The following is a 13,817-nucleotide window of genomic DNA, read 5'->3' on the forward strand; positions in this document are numbered from 1 at the left end:
ATATAATGTAGTTTCACCTGAGAATCCATGGCATAGAGTCTGGCATACAGAAAGAACTACAAACACTTGTTGAAAGAGGAAAGGAAGAAAATCATAAGGGGGAGGGAGGGATAAACAAAGGGAAGGAGGGAGGGAAGAAAGGAGTTCCCTATTTTGTTTCCCAGGATATATTTGGAGAAACAGAGAAATCTAAATGTTTCACACTGGAAAAGTAAAGTAAAATGACCACACTGTTTAGATTTTTGTTCTAAAACTAAATCCCAGATAAATTAAGTGATTATTCAATTTAGAAAAGATTCCAGAACATGGTCATTACAAAGTATAACTATAGTGTTTTCTCTTAAGCACTGAATGGTTTTGAATAAACAGGAAAGCTTAGGAATCTGAAAACTTAAAACTATGCTGGGCCCAGTTCTACTGGGTGAAGGTAAGTTGCTGTGGGATGATATAGTAAGAAGATTGGACACTATCATTTGATTTCCAAGCAGCTCTAACACACCCTTTTAGGAACCTGTCTACTGGGCTAAATGAAGAACACATCTCCATACTTAGGACTCAAAATATAACGTTAATGTTTGTCAATCATTAATGCTTGACCTTTACAGTCATCCTCGCCTACAAGTCTTATTTAACAGTCATGGCCTTCTCTAGCCCCTAAGTACAAAGCATAGCCTTTTGCGCTTGTGAGGTGCTTTGGAGAATATCTATATTTGCATTCTGATCTAGATATGAAGAAAGTGAAGCCCGTAGAGCCAATTGCCCAGGGGCCCTAAACTGCAGAACCTGTACCTCCACTTGGGTTTTCTGGTCCTAGCCAGGCGGTAAGTTGAGGTTTGAGGGTTGAGACAGGTAACCAGGGAGACAAGCGAAGAATTCCCTTAACCAGTGGATTTCCACTTCATTGTACTGTCTCCAGAATGGGATGCTCATGACAATTTCTCTTCCCATTTATCTTTAATCTTCAATATACTTTGTCTAGGCAGTTTAAAGACTTTTCCATCAGTGAAAAAAAAAGCTTAATATAAAATTATATATCCAGTAGGTATCAACTATGTCAGAGGGATTATATAAATAGTATAAAAATGAAATGATGGAATAAATACAACCAAATCCAACAAAAGGTATGAAAATGGGAACTGTTTTGTTCTTCTTTAGGCTTTTGAATTTTTCTACTGTGAGTGTGGATTTCTTTTTCCTTTTTGCAGTTTGACTTTATTTTATTGTTTCACTTTTATTTATTTATTTGAAGTATAATTGATTTGTAATATCATGTTAGTTTCAGGTATACAGCACAGTGATTGTTATACATACATATACATATATATATTTTTCAGTCTTTTCCCTTATAGGTTATTACAAAATATTGATTATAGTTCCCTGTGCTATACAGTAGGTCCTTGTCGGTTATCTATTCTATATATAGTAGTGTGTAGATGTTAATCCCAACCTCCTAATTTATCCCTACTCCTTTTAGAATTAGAAAAAAAGTAAAATAATATTAAAAATCCATCTCAAATTATTATGGGAGGTGACAGCAGATTCATACATTGAGCTACATCAACACATCCAAATATAATACAAGGATTTTCTATATGGGAAGGTTTCTAACCATGGTCCTTTGCCAGCTCAAGTTTCTAAGAAGTTCATTATCAGCCTGAGAAAGGACCCTGCCAACTAGGCGGCACAGACTTTTGCTCTCTCAGTTACCAGCAAAAGTCTGGAGTCCATCTCTCAGGGACTTGGTCTTGCATCCTCTGGGCTGCCAGGTGACCACAGGGCTCCGCAGACGTGTGGAATACACTCTGAATTAAGCTACAGTTGGTGATGACTAATCATCCTGTCTCAAATTAGACTAATAGCAGCAATTTCAGTAGCACTGCATGTAATTTATTTATAATCACCCTGTCTCAATTAAGCTAATAGCAGCAATTTTGGTTGCACTGCATGTAACCAAGTATGTTTTGACAGGAAAATATATTGTTGGTGAAGGAGTGGTGAGGGGGAGGGGGAAGAGAGGAGGAGTGGATGGGAGAAAGGGGAGAGAATTCTACAGGGTGCGAAGTTGTAACATCACCTGCGGTCCACATGTGATCACTTTCCTTAATCTCAGCATTTTTGTTACTTGTGGTGTTGAAGTCTGTGATTTTGCTTCAGCGGGGATTTTGGGGAGACGGTAACCATATGGAAAAGTCTTCTGAGTGAGTACTCTTCTAGACTGAGATCCTTATCATTTCTTGATATCATGGCGGAGATTAAACCTCAGAAATGCCATCTTTAGACTACTGAAGTTGAACACGCTGGGTTGGATTACTCACTCATTCAATCCCTAGGAGCACGGCCTGACGTTGGTTAGTTCACCTCTCAGAGCCCTAGTTTCTTCATCAGTAAAATGAAACTAGTAATGGTAGTTACCTCACAGTGTCGGGTGGATTAGATTAGGTAATGTAAACAGGGTATCAAGTAAAATTCCTAGTACAAAGGAGACAGTGAAAAAATGATGCATTTGTGCAAAATGGTGGGAAATCCAAAAGCTGAGAAGTCTGGCTCAGAATATGAAAAGGATGTACTCTGGAATGGTTCACTCAGTCCCGTCACCCATCCCTGGGCTTTTAAAAGAGCATCTGCCGAATTCTTACCTTGCTATTTATATTTCATCTAGGGCAATAGTGAGAGGTTTTCTGCATTCTATCAGTCCCACACCAACTGGAGGAAGGATGGTACACAGGAGACAAGAAGCTCAAAGTCGTATTTTTTAAGTACCTGCCATCGCCATGCTGTAGACACTCACCAAAGACTTGCAAGTCAATAGACAAGGACAGTGCTGACCACAGCCCCTCCTCTTGCCCACTCTGCATTGCTGGCCATGGTCACCACCCATAAGGCCAAGAAGACTGTTCTGGAAAAGATTCGGATACCTGACTTCCCAAGTCAGTAATCTGGGAATTGTTTTACCTCTCTCCTCTTTACATTTGATAATTTTTGTCCATTTTTCCTTCCAAATATCTTGAGTTTATCCTTTTTACTTTAATCTCACTGCTACACTTTGATTCAGGCCCCCATCATTTCTCTCCCGGACCACTACAGCTACTCTCCAAGTGGCCTTTCTTTGTCTGTTCCTCATAACCCCCTCCCTCACTTCAGCCCAAGGAGGCTTACAACATACAAACCTGGCAGGGTCTCTCCCCTCTCTACAAACTTTCAATGGCTTCTTACCACTTTTAGGATAAAGTCCAAAATCCTTAACATTGTCCACAAGGTTGTACGTGATCTGGCCCTGCCTATGTTTCTAACTACAATTGCCTGTATACTATGTCTCCAAATTTATCCAAATCAGTCTTACTTGAATTCTTTGAACACACTATGCTTTTTCCCATGTTAAGGCCTTCACACATGCTGTTCCCTCTGATTGGAACACTCTTCCACCCTCTCTCAGACCAACAAGCTACTACTTGGTCTTTCCAACTTGGTTTCAGCTTTTAGGAACCTACCTTGATTTTCCTGAAGTTTATTGGTTTCCCTCTACAATAGGTTCCCTCGGCAAACTGAGTGTTTCTCCTTTCAATCATTATATTTATTAATAATTACTAAACTCAGGAATCTGTTTATCTTACTTATCACTGGATTTTCAGGGCAAAGCGTACTTAGCATACTCCTGAGTAGGAGCTGTTAAGAAAAATTATGCAAAACTTAGGCAAAAAAAATTACTGTGTGCCTTTCCAAAGTCCTGTTAGATCACTGTCTAACAAGCTCACTGCATGCTCTAGGGGCAGGTATATTTGTTTGATGTGCAATTGATTACTTAGTAAGGCCCAAACTCTTCAAAGTTAGATGTTGACTTATAGAAGATTGGTAAGTTGCAAAACATTTATTTTATGATCAAGTTGCAAATGACTTTTGTCCAACAGAAAACACCCATGGTGATGGCTTATAGTTTTACAGGGCGTTAATCATGTGTATTCACCTTTTCAGTCTCATTCCGGCGTCTTACTTTTCAATGACCATATATATGCTTTGGTCTCTTGTATCTTCCTTTGCACCATCTTTGTCATCTTGTTGTTTCCCTTACTAACCGAGTCAATGGATTTTTGACAGATGTTCACTATCTACCTGTATCTCTTTAAAAATTATGCTTTGACAGAGCAGCTTAGTAGAAGTGCAAGAAGTCTTTGATGAGGGACTTCCCCGCTGGTCCAGTGGTTAAGACTCCATGCTCCCAATGCAGGGGGCCTGGGTTCTATCCCTGGTCAGGGAACTAGATCCCTCATGCATGCCTCAACTAAGAGCCCTTGTGCCACAGCTAAGACTCAGCGCAGCCAAATAAATAAATAATTTTTTTTTTTTAAAAGGAAGTCTTTGATGACTCAACTAGCTGACTAATCCTTAGAACAGACTTTGACGGGGCCCTCGGGTGGAGAAGGATGGATGGGCAAAGGAAGAGGGAAGGAGAGAAGTACTGGAAAGACTTCCCTGCTCTTGGGGATGAGCGAGGCTCTTTTTGGAGAGCAGGGAAACTCAGTATCCACACCGTGAAAGACTGAAAAGCAGTTTGAGAGATTTAGATCAAGAAGCAGAAAGAGACACAGAAAAGCAGTTGTATTAGCTAATATTTTCTCCACCAGAAAGCCTCCCCTTGTGCAGATCTTCAGCTCAGACACAGGTGCAGGTGCCAGGGAAACTGGAGGAGGGAGCTCTGGGGTCAGGGTCTGTGTGGCAGAGGCTCCTCGTGCCCCCCAAGATCTGAGCCCTCTTACTTTCAGAGAACGTTGCTAAACCACTGTTCCCAGCCTCCTTTGCAGGAAGTAGCAGCCCTGTGACTGAGCTGCAGTCGGTGGAATTCGAGTGAAGGTATGTGAGTCACCTGGAATCCTGGATCATAAAAACCTCCCAGGCGTAATTTTTACTCTTTCTTCTCCCATGCCTGGGAGAATGGAGACAGCTTCCAGGACCCGGATGAGGGTGCTGCCATTAGATGGAAGGAGACTTGGTCTCTGCAAGACTGCATGAAGCAATTTCCCTATTGACCAACACTGGAAATGAACTTTTATTGGGTTAATCCATAGAGATTTGGGGGTTGTTTGATAAGCAGTTGGCCCTACTGACCTTGTTACTAGAGGGCTCACCTCAGATCGCCCTCTTTCCCAAAGTCCTCCCAAACCATCCCAGTCCCAAAACTGGACTGAACCTTAGAACTGATAGCATATGCTATCTGACTCATTAAACCTGGTGTTTAATCATGTACTTTGTGTGTTATGATTTAACCAAGTATTACCCAAGCTGTGTTTCATGGAACACTTACCATTTAAGATAATATTGCATGGTATTCCATGAAAAAGGGGTTCTATGGGTAAATAAATTTAAGGGGCATTAGGTTGAATGGGTTTCACTTCTACAGGATTTTCCAAAGCCTCTAATGAGATAATGGGACTTGTATATGCTTCAAGTGAGGTTCTAGAATACAGTCTTCCTCCCTTTGATCATGAATTTCTTTTCAAAGACTACAATGTGAGAATCGTGCTCATGACCCTTGTGGAAGTCCTTCGAGGTAGTGAATTTATTTTGATCGATACTCTGTGTTCAAAGTATAAAACACAGTGCCCACAGTCGTGCAGCATCTGCGTGAAAAGCCTGGTCTGGGGAAGGAAGTAGGGGGAAGGCTTTACGGAAACCTAGATATATGAGTTGGGCCTTAAAAGATGAAGAGAGGTTTGCCAGCAGGGAGAGAAGTGAGAGGATAAGGAAAAGTGTCCCGGGGAAAGCAAACGACATGAACAGGAGCACAGAGGCTGGGAGATGGTCAGAGAAAGGAGAGTCCGTTTTAGAAATGGGAATCCCGCAGACCCACTTGAATTCCGCCTGCCAAGCTGTATCCCAATCCCCTCCGGCATCCCTTGGGAAGAGTGGGCACCCCTCCCTGCTCTACCCCGAGACTGAAGGCCCCTGGAGGGCGGGAACCATGTCTTATTCATCATTTCAACCCCCTTTCCTCTACGCGGCCTGGGACACGGTTCACATACACGTGGCCCTCTTCGTCTGAGCTTTCGCCTCTGAAAATGAGAAAATACAATCCTCCCAGGATGGTTATAACATTTACATTTTGAAAATGTGGATAAAACATTTACCATAGTGCCTGACGTACAGTCCACGCTTAAGAAATGCTAGCTGTGAATGTCATTTGCTTAATAAATGTTTGTGGAAGGAAGAAGGGAAGGAGGGAAGGCGGGAGACCACCAGCAGAAGAAAGAAGGTCAGCTACCCCATTTCACGGTCCCGCTTCACTAGCGAGCTGAAAGGCAAATGCCCGTTACCCTGCATTTCAGGAACAATCTGCCTTGGCCTCATTTCTCAAAGTGGCTGTTTTGGAGGCCCTGAAGTGAGATGCTGGGTCAGATGTCAGCGCGTGCTGCCAGGGCAGGGGGTCAGGGGAAGATCATCCTGAACGCCAGGGGACCAGGGGGAACAGAGGGTTCTTTCGGGGAGAACACCCAAGCCACTCCTCACGGCGAGGCCAGGCCCTGTGAGGCCCAGAGGCTGCAGGGAAGCACCCTGGAGGGTTTACTCTTGACATTGGCCCGTGAGTTCCTGGGATCTGATGAGAAGCCACGGGAAGGAACAGAGAGAGCCTGGCCTCCTCGTCAGGGGGACTGTGTACCTGATAAATTATAGTTTTATGATGAAATGCATGACACGGAGAGGCCAGGGAGCCAAAGACATGGGCTGGATCGGTAAAGACAATGAATTCCAGGGGAGTGTTAAGCCCAGCCCTGACTGCCTCTGAGGAGACACGAGGCTAAAGAGAGGGAACAGGCCATATCTGAGGACCGGCCTCTTCCTCCACTGCTCCACGTGAGCCAGGCACGTGGCCAACAGAAGGGACATAGGACAGGGAAGGAGGAGGGAGCTGGGGAAGAGGAGAAAACACCCCGACGGGGCCCATACCAGGTACGGGGTCAAGGGTGGCCAGCTCTTCTTAGAAACAGTATTTTTGGAGATGCTTTGCTCCCAGGGCAGAGTGGCCCCGACACCGACTCGCCAAAGGGGATGTAAAGCTTCTCCTTGTACGACATTTGCCATCCCCAGGGCTCCATGGGACCGGGTTGCATCCTACCCAGGAAGATGGGACCGGCGTCCAAACGCTCCGACTTCACCTCTAGTTTTTGCAGGGAGAGGGTATTTAAATAATAAAGATGAGGAGCCTGAAATCCAACTTCTATCCTTAGATTAAGTAACTTCACAAGTAAGAATCAAAGAAGTTCTGGGAGTTCACACACACAGGCAGGAAGAGTCACTGTCAAACTATCGTAACAGTGAAAGACTGAAAACCTCCTACAAGCTTGCTGTTGGGGGCTTGTTAGTAAGTTATGGCACTGCATTTAAAAAATATAGGGCTTCCCTGGTGGCGCAGTGGTTGAGAATCTGCCTGCCAATGCAGAGGACACGGGTTCGAGCCCTGGACTGGGAAGATCCCACATGCCACGGAGCAACTAGGCCCGTGAGCCACAACTACTGAGCCTGTGCGTCTGGAGCCTGTGCTCCGCAACAAGAGAGGCCGCGATGGTGAGAGGCCCGCGCACCGTGATGAGGAGTGGCCCCCGCTTGCCGCAACTAGAGAAGGCCCTCGCACAGAAACGAAGACCCAACACAGCCATAAATAAATAAATAAACAAATACTTTAAAGAAAAAAAATTATTAAAAAAAAATGTATATTCATGTCTGTCTGTCTAAATAAATAAATAAATAAAATATTGATTATTTTTGGACAGTGTAATAGGTGATTTTTGTTTTTTTCTGTTCTGAAGCCTAGGAGCAGCAGGGGAATTCACCTTTGCTTCTGTTTATAAAACACTTTCTCAGAGTAAAAAAATGCAGAATAGTACCAAGAGAAAAAAGAGAAATAAAAAATAAATAAGATAAAAAAAGAGATTATGGATGATCTTCATTTTCTTCCTCATGCTTTTCTGTATTTTCGAGTCCACTCTAAGGGGTTTACGATTTGAATTGGAACAACAACTGTTCATATTTGAAAAGGCCAGCCTACCCCCGAAATAGCTTGCTCTTTGTCTCTGTGAAGGGGCCTGAATTTCTGCCACTGGCTAGACTTTTGTCCTCAGGCACTGTGAGCACTGAGGTAAGAGTCAAAGGATCCAGAGTTCAGCATGGGACCTTAGAAAAGTTATTTACTCATGTTGGGCCTTAATGAATCTGTCTGTAAAATGGGAACATCTGCTCTGCTTACTGAAAAGAGCCCTTGTGAAGAGCAAGTTCACAACCTCCTCAACTGTAAAGACCACATAAATGGAAGAAGAAAACAGAGAGTCCTGATGAAATGCAGAGGCTCCCGGTAAGTTACAGTAACCATCGCTTTTGTGAAGGAAAACAGCTTCCACATCATTTAAAGACTGAGGAACCATTTGCCTGGGCAGAGAATAAAAGACCGTCAACATGATGGTGGCATTTCTCACCTACGGGCTGCTCCTCCCTGGAAGCCTCCACCCTAGAAAAGGGGAATGATTAAGATCCCTGACCCCGGTGCTTCGCTTAGAAATATTAAAGGACACGGGACACAGTCCGAGCTCTCTGTCAGATACATCAGCTCTTTTAAATTCTGACCACAACCCACCGCCCAGGCTCATCTTCTGACACTCTCACGCTCACACCTAACACGCCAGCCAGCCATTCCCCAAATATTCCGGATCCTTTCAGAACGCTGAGCCTTTGCATATGCTGTACCCTCAGCTCAGAAAGCCTCTCAGTTCCTTATTGGACTAGCATCTTGTTCTCAGGCTTTGAAATCCAGTTCCGGTGTCACCACTCCCTACAGCTCCACTGTACCTGGCAGAGTTGTTAGTAGTTTACTGTTTCCCAAACGCTTGATTTAAACCTCTGGAGTTGGACCAAGTCAGACATAAAGATGATTTACATATGTGTGTGTGTGTGTGTGTGTGTGTATACACATCACTTACATACATATATGATACATAAACAACAGTTTCTGGATGTGGATAATGATCTGTATTTGCTTCAACAATAGTAACCATGATAATGATGATGCTGAAGATGTCTAAGCAGGCACTCAATAAATGTTTGTTGTAGAAGCAAACAAAGGCACATTGCTCCAAAGGAAGGGAGGGGAGTCTGGTGCGGGAGGGCAGGTACTAATTGAATCTCAACAGAGGGGCCATGCACTCACGGGGTGGTCTGCATCCAGTTCCGCTCCATAGCTGAGAATCTGATTGGCAAATTTGTCGAGCTCTTGAATGGTTCTTGGGAACCAGGGCACTGCAACACAGAAAGGGCAAAGTCCTGAGCAGCAGATTGGCAGGACACGGCCAAAGGCCTCACCGAGATCAGAAGCTTGGGACCAGCTCCAATTAAAGTCCATGGTGGTGGCAAGTGGGGTCCCAGATAACCCCCGAAAGTCAAATCTTATTTTCCTTGGAAACTAATTTTATTTACTTATTTGCTTATTCAACTTTACTGAAGTATAATCAACAAAAATTTAAGGTATTTTAAGCATATATCATGGGGATTTGATAGACATATACATGGTGAAAGGATTCTCCCCATTCACATGCATCACCTCACATATTTATCTTTTGTGGGGGGAGGATTCTACTCTCTTTGCAAATTTCATTGATGCAATACAGTGTTATCGACTATAGTCATTATGTTTTACATTAGATCCTCAGACCTTAGTCATCTTATAGCTGAAAGTTTGTACGCTTTTACCAACCTCTCCCTATTTCCTGACCCTTAAGCCCCTGGCAACCAGTTATCTACTCTCTGTTTCTATGAGTTTACCTTTTTTCTTTTTGAAGATTCCACCTAGATGTGATACCATGCGGTATTTAACTTTTTTTTTTTTTTCTGTCTGCCTTATTTCACTTAGCACCTTGGAAACTAATTTGAAAACACATTCCTAAACATACTCTCTTTCCTGGAAATTTTCTCTGAATTATCTCAGAATTCCTCTCCTTTCCACCTATCGTGGCCTAGTGGAGTGGTTTTTGATGGTTTACTGTAGCAGCAGAATATTTCATGTAATATGTGTTTCAGGTATATTCTGGAATATAAATTAGGTAAAACAGAGCTGTTCTACTGTAAGCACAGGTGAGCCCATGAGCTCTCTTCTCATGACCCCATCTTCCTATCATGAGTCTCCCTCCCAAGGGCCCCCAGGGACCCCGGCAAAACCGTTTGATGCCAAAGCCAATTTGAAAGCCACTGGTGACATAGAATGAATGCAGTCCGGCAGTTTGACGATGGCTTGCAGCACCTAACAATCTGTGAGCTTGTTCTGAAGCAGCAGCATAGTGGGAGAGAAGATGGGGTCTGCGTTGTGTGACCCACAGTGACTGGGTCCTGCAGAGGGACCCCAGGGCAAAGAGCAGGTGGTAGCTCCTAAGTGTATGTGGCCTTCAAGAAAGAAGACTCACTGGGAGTGGAACCATCCTAAGAATGAACAGAGACGAGGACATTTTGCACTGTAAATTCCAAGAAGTCAGGAACCAGGAGTGCACTGTAGTTCTAGGTGCATGGAGGGGAAGGAGGGAGGCAAGTTTAGGGGAAAAGATGCTGAACTTACAGCCAGTTAGGTCTGGCTTAGAATCTAGGTCCCAGCTGCCTATTCATCTTCTCTGTGTCTCAGTCCCAACTCCGTAAAAATGAGAATAGCAGCAACAACAATAGAAAGCATCCCAAACATTTTTTGAGACCTTACCATGTGCCAGGCACTGTGCTTAGCATTTTTGGTGAAATACCTCCTTTAATCTGGGGATTGTTGCGGGGTGTAAATGAGAATGCAGGCAAAGGGTGCAGCCGAGTGTCTGGCCCACAAAAGGTAGCTTTCCATCTCTTGCACGTTATTTCTGATTCTGGCCCTGCTCCGGTGGGGCAGGAAAGAACATGCGTGCCATCTAGTGGCCAGAGTGGGGAACTGTCTTCCACGGTCTACAAAAACGGCATCAGACAGGAATCAGCTGCATTCCACCAAAAGAAGATGCTTATCTGAATAGCAGTAATCACGGTCCATTTAGAGCCTCGTTTCCATAGATCTGAGATGCTAAGCTTTCTGTTAATAATAAAAACTAACACTGAGTATCATTCTAAATACTTTACTTAGTATTTGTACTATTGGTGGGTACTGTTGGTCCCCCCATATTATAAATGAGAAAACTGAGACACAGAGAGGTTAAGTGACAAACCCAAATACACACACTGCCAGGAAACAGTGGATTCAGGATTGAAACTCGGGCTTGGATGACTCTGTGGTCTCAGGTCTGGACCGCAAAATCTGTCCTGCCAGGAATGGGGGTGGGGAGCACAGTGGTTGTGAGGGCTGGAGCCTGACGGCCTGATTGTCTTTACAGTTTCCCACCTGAAGGCTTCCATGCCCCTAAAACCAGCCCACTTCTCAAGGTGGGCTCCCTATGATGGTAATAATGGGAACAGACGTGGTAATTCCAGCTAATGCTTACATAGCTCTTGCTGTGTGCCAGGCACTGTCCTAAACACTACATACCGTACCTCACCCAATTCTCCTAACAGGCCCATGAGGTAGGTGTTATTATTATCCCCATTTTACAGAAGAGAAAACTGAGGAACAGGGAGGGTAAGTCTCTTCACGGACCTCTGCGGTCCCAAAGGCTAGACTTTGGAGTCTGGGATGACTCAGCACCATGTTCTGCTCACCTAGCATGGGACCTGACTTCCCACTTTGTCACCTGAATTCTCCTCAAGCTTTTCTTTCTCCCTGAATCCAGTGCCTTCCCTTGCACAATGGACCTCTGTTGTCAGCACTGAAAATGGGGTCCATTCCCTACCCGAGTTTGGAAGGGCTTGAGGAAGGACATCCTATTGCAGTCAGCCAGGACTCGGGATCTCCTCCAAGACCCTTCCTGGTTCTCTAGCATGTTGCCGCCCTGTCACCTCACTTCCAAGGCTGCCTGTCCCCACTCGTTCATAGTCTCTCTTTTGCCTAAAAATTATCCATAATTCTGGCAATAACAGCTGCCCCCAGAAATAGGGCAAGCCAGCCCTTTCCTGCTGCACCCCTTTCTGACTTGGGGGGGCGGGGCGGCCGTTGGCGCTGCCAAAGGCGTTTCCATGATTACGTACTGAGCATCCACTACTACCAGGCACTGGACGTTGAGAGGTGAATACAGTGGAGTCTTCATGCCTGTTGCGCTTATATTCTAGTGAGGGTGACAAGGAATAAACAATAAATAAATTTAAATATATAACAATGGCGGGAAGTTCCTGAAGAAGAACAAAGCAGTGCAAGGAGATGGGGATACTATTTTATATAACATCCTGTGGCTCCAGACCCCAGGGTGAGGGTCCTAGAGACATGACACGACCTTGCCATGGCTGAAGGGGACTGTAATAGCCAGAGCCTGTTCCTAGATCTGTCCCAGATCTGGTTCCCTATTTGCCTCAGGGAGGCACAGACTGGTCATGGTTAAGGGCCTGGATAACAGAGCCACACAGCCTAGGCTTGAATGCTGTCTCTATATTTACCCTCTGGGGCACCCAGGACAAATTATTCCTCTTTGTGCCTCAGTCTTCCCATAAGTAAAGTGGGGATAATAAAGTATACTTTATAGAAACAACATAAGTTTAAAAGAGTTAATATGTGTGATTTGTTGAGAACAGTGTCTGGTACCTAGTAAATACAGACTCATGTTGGAAATATTGTGGGTTCGGCTCCAGACCACCGCAGTAAAGAGAATAGCACAATAAAGTGAGTCACGTGAATTTGTGGTTTCTCAGTACATAGAAGAGTTATGTTTACATCATACTGTAGTCTATTAAGTGTGCAATAGCATTATGCATGAAAAAACAATGTACATACCTTAAATAAAAAATACTTTATTGCTAAAAAAACCATCATCTGAGCCTTCAGTGAGTCATAGCAGTGATAGCAAATATCACTGATCTCAGAGCACCATAACAAATACAATCATGAAAAAGTTTGAAATATTGTGAGAATTACCAAATTGGGATGCAGAGACAGGAAGTGAGCCAATGCTGTTGGGAAAATGGCACCAATAGACTTGCTTGACACAGGGCGCCACAAACCTTCCATTTGTAAGAAACACAGAATCTGTGAAGCACAGTAAAGCAAAGCACAATAGAAGAGGTACGTCTGTACTAGTATTATTCACCTGCAAGCTCCAGGGATTTTTTTTTTTTTTCCTTTTACTCTGCCGTTAATATAGTGCAGGGAGCAGAGTAGAAAGTCTTTCAGCAAGGCTAGGAAGTCAACCACTTATTCTGTTGTGTAACTGAGTGAGTATTTTACCTCTCAGAGCCTTAGTTTCTTTAGCCACAAAATGGATTAAAACTGTCATTCCCTATTATTGCCATCATTGCATACATTAAATGCTATAGGAAATGGGACACATCTTAGCAGAGTGACCGGCCCACACAGTAAGTGCTCAATCGGTGTTAACAATTAGGGAGGGAAAAAGTTTAATGATGATGATGATGAAGAAGAAAAAGGAGGAGGAGGAAGAGGAGAAGAGGAAAGAGGGGGAGAAGGGAGAGGGGGCGGAGGGGGAAGAGGAGGAAAGAAGGGAGACTGGAGTTAGAAGCTCCTTCTCAATCCGGCTCTGACGTTAACAGGATTCCTGATCTTGGGCCTCAGTTTCCCCTTGTATAAAATTCGAGCTGGGGGATTCACTAGCTGCTGCAGTCCCTTTTGGGTTTCATATTCCAACTATGGAGGACTGAGGCTGGCCAGAGGACACATGAAAATATATTGATACTTCCAGTCAATTAATGTGTCAGCCTCGCTTGTTTCTTGAAGTAGAGCCACT

General features: G+C 44.1%; 1 protein-coding gene across 2 annotated transcripts in view; it reads right to left on the reverse strand.

Moving 5' to 3' along the window:
• Nucleotides 1–13,817, reverse strand: part of PAH (phenylalanine hydroxylase) — a 71,710-nt gene that overhangs the window by 25,822 nt on the left and 32,071 nt on the right. For both annotated transcript variants that reach the window (XM_036866968.1, XM_036866969.1), the window contains exon 4: nt 9,188–9,276. In XM_036866968.1, coding sequence (XP_036722863.1) covers nt 9,188–9,276 — 89 coding nt within the window. The remainder of the gene's footprint in view (nt 1–9,187; nt 9,277–13,817) is intronic.

Source organism: Balaenoptera musculus, chromosome 10 (genome assembly GCF_009873245.2).
Source record: "Balaenoptera musculus isolate JJ_BM4_2016_0621 chromosome 10, mBalMus1.pri.v3, whole genome shotgun sequence".
NCBI classification, from domain to species: domain Eukaryota; kingdom Metazoa; phylum Chordata; class Mammalia; order Artiodactyla; family Balaenopteridae; genus Balaenoptera; species Balaenoptera musculus.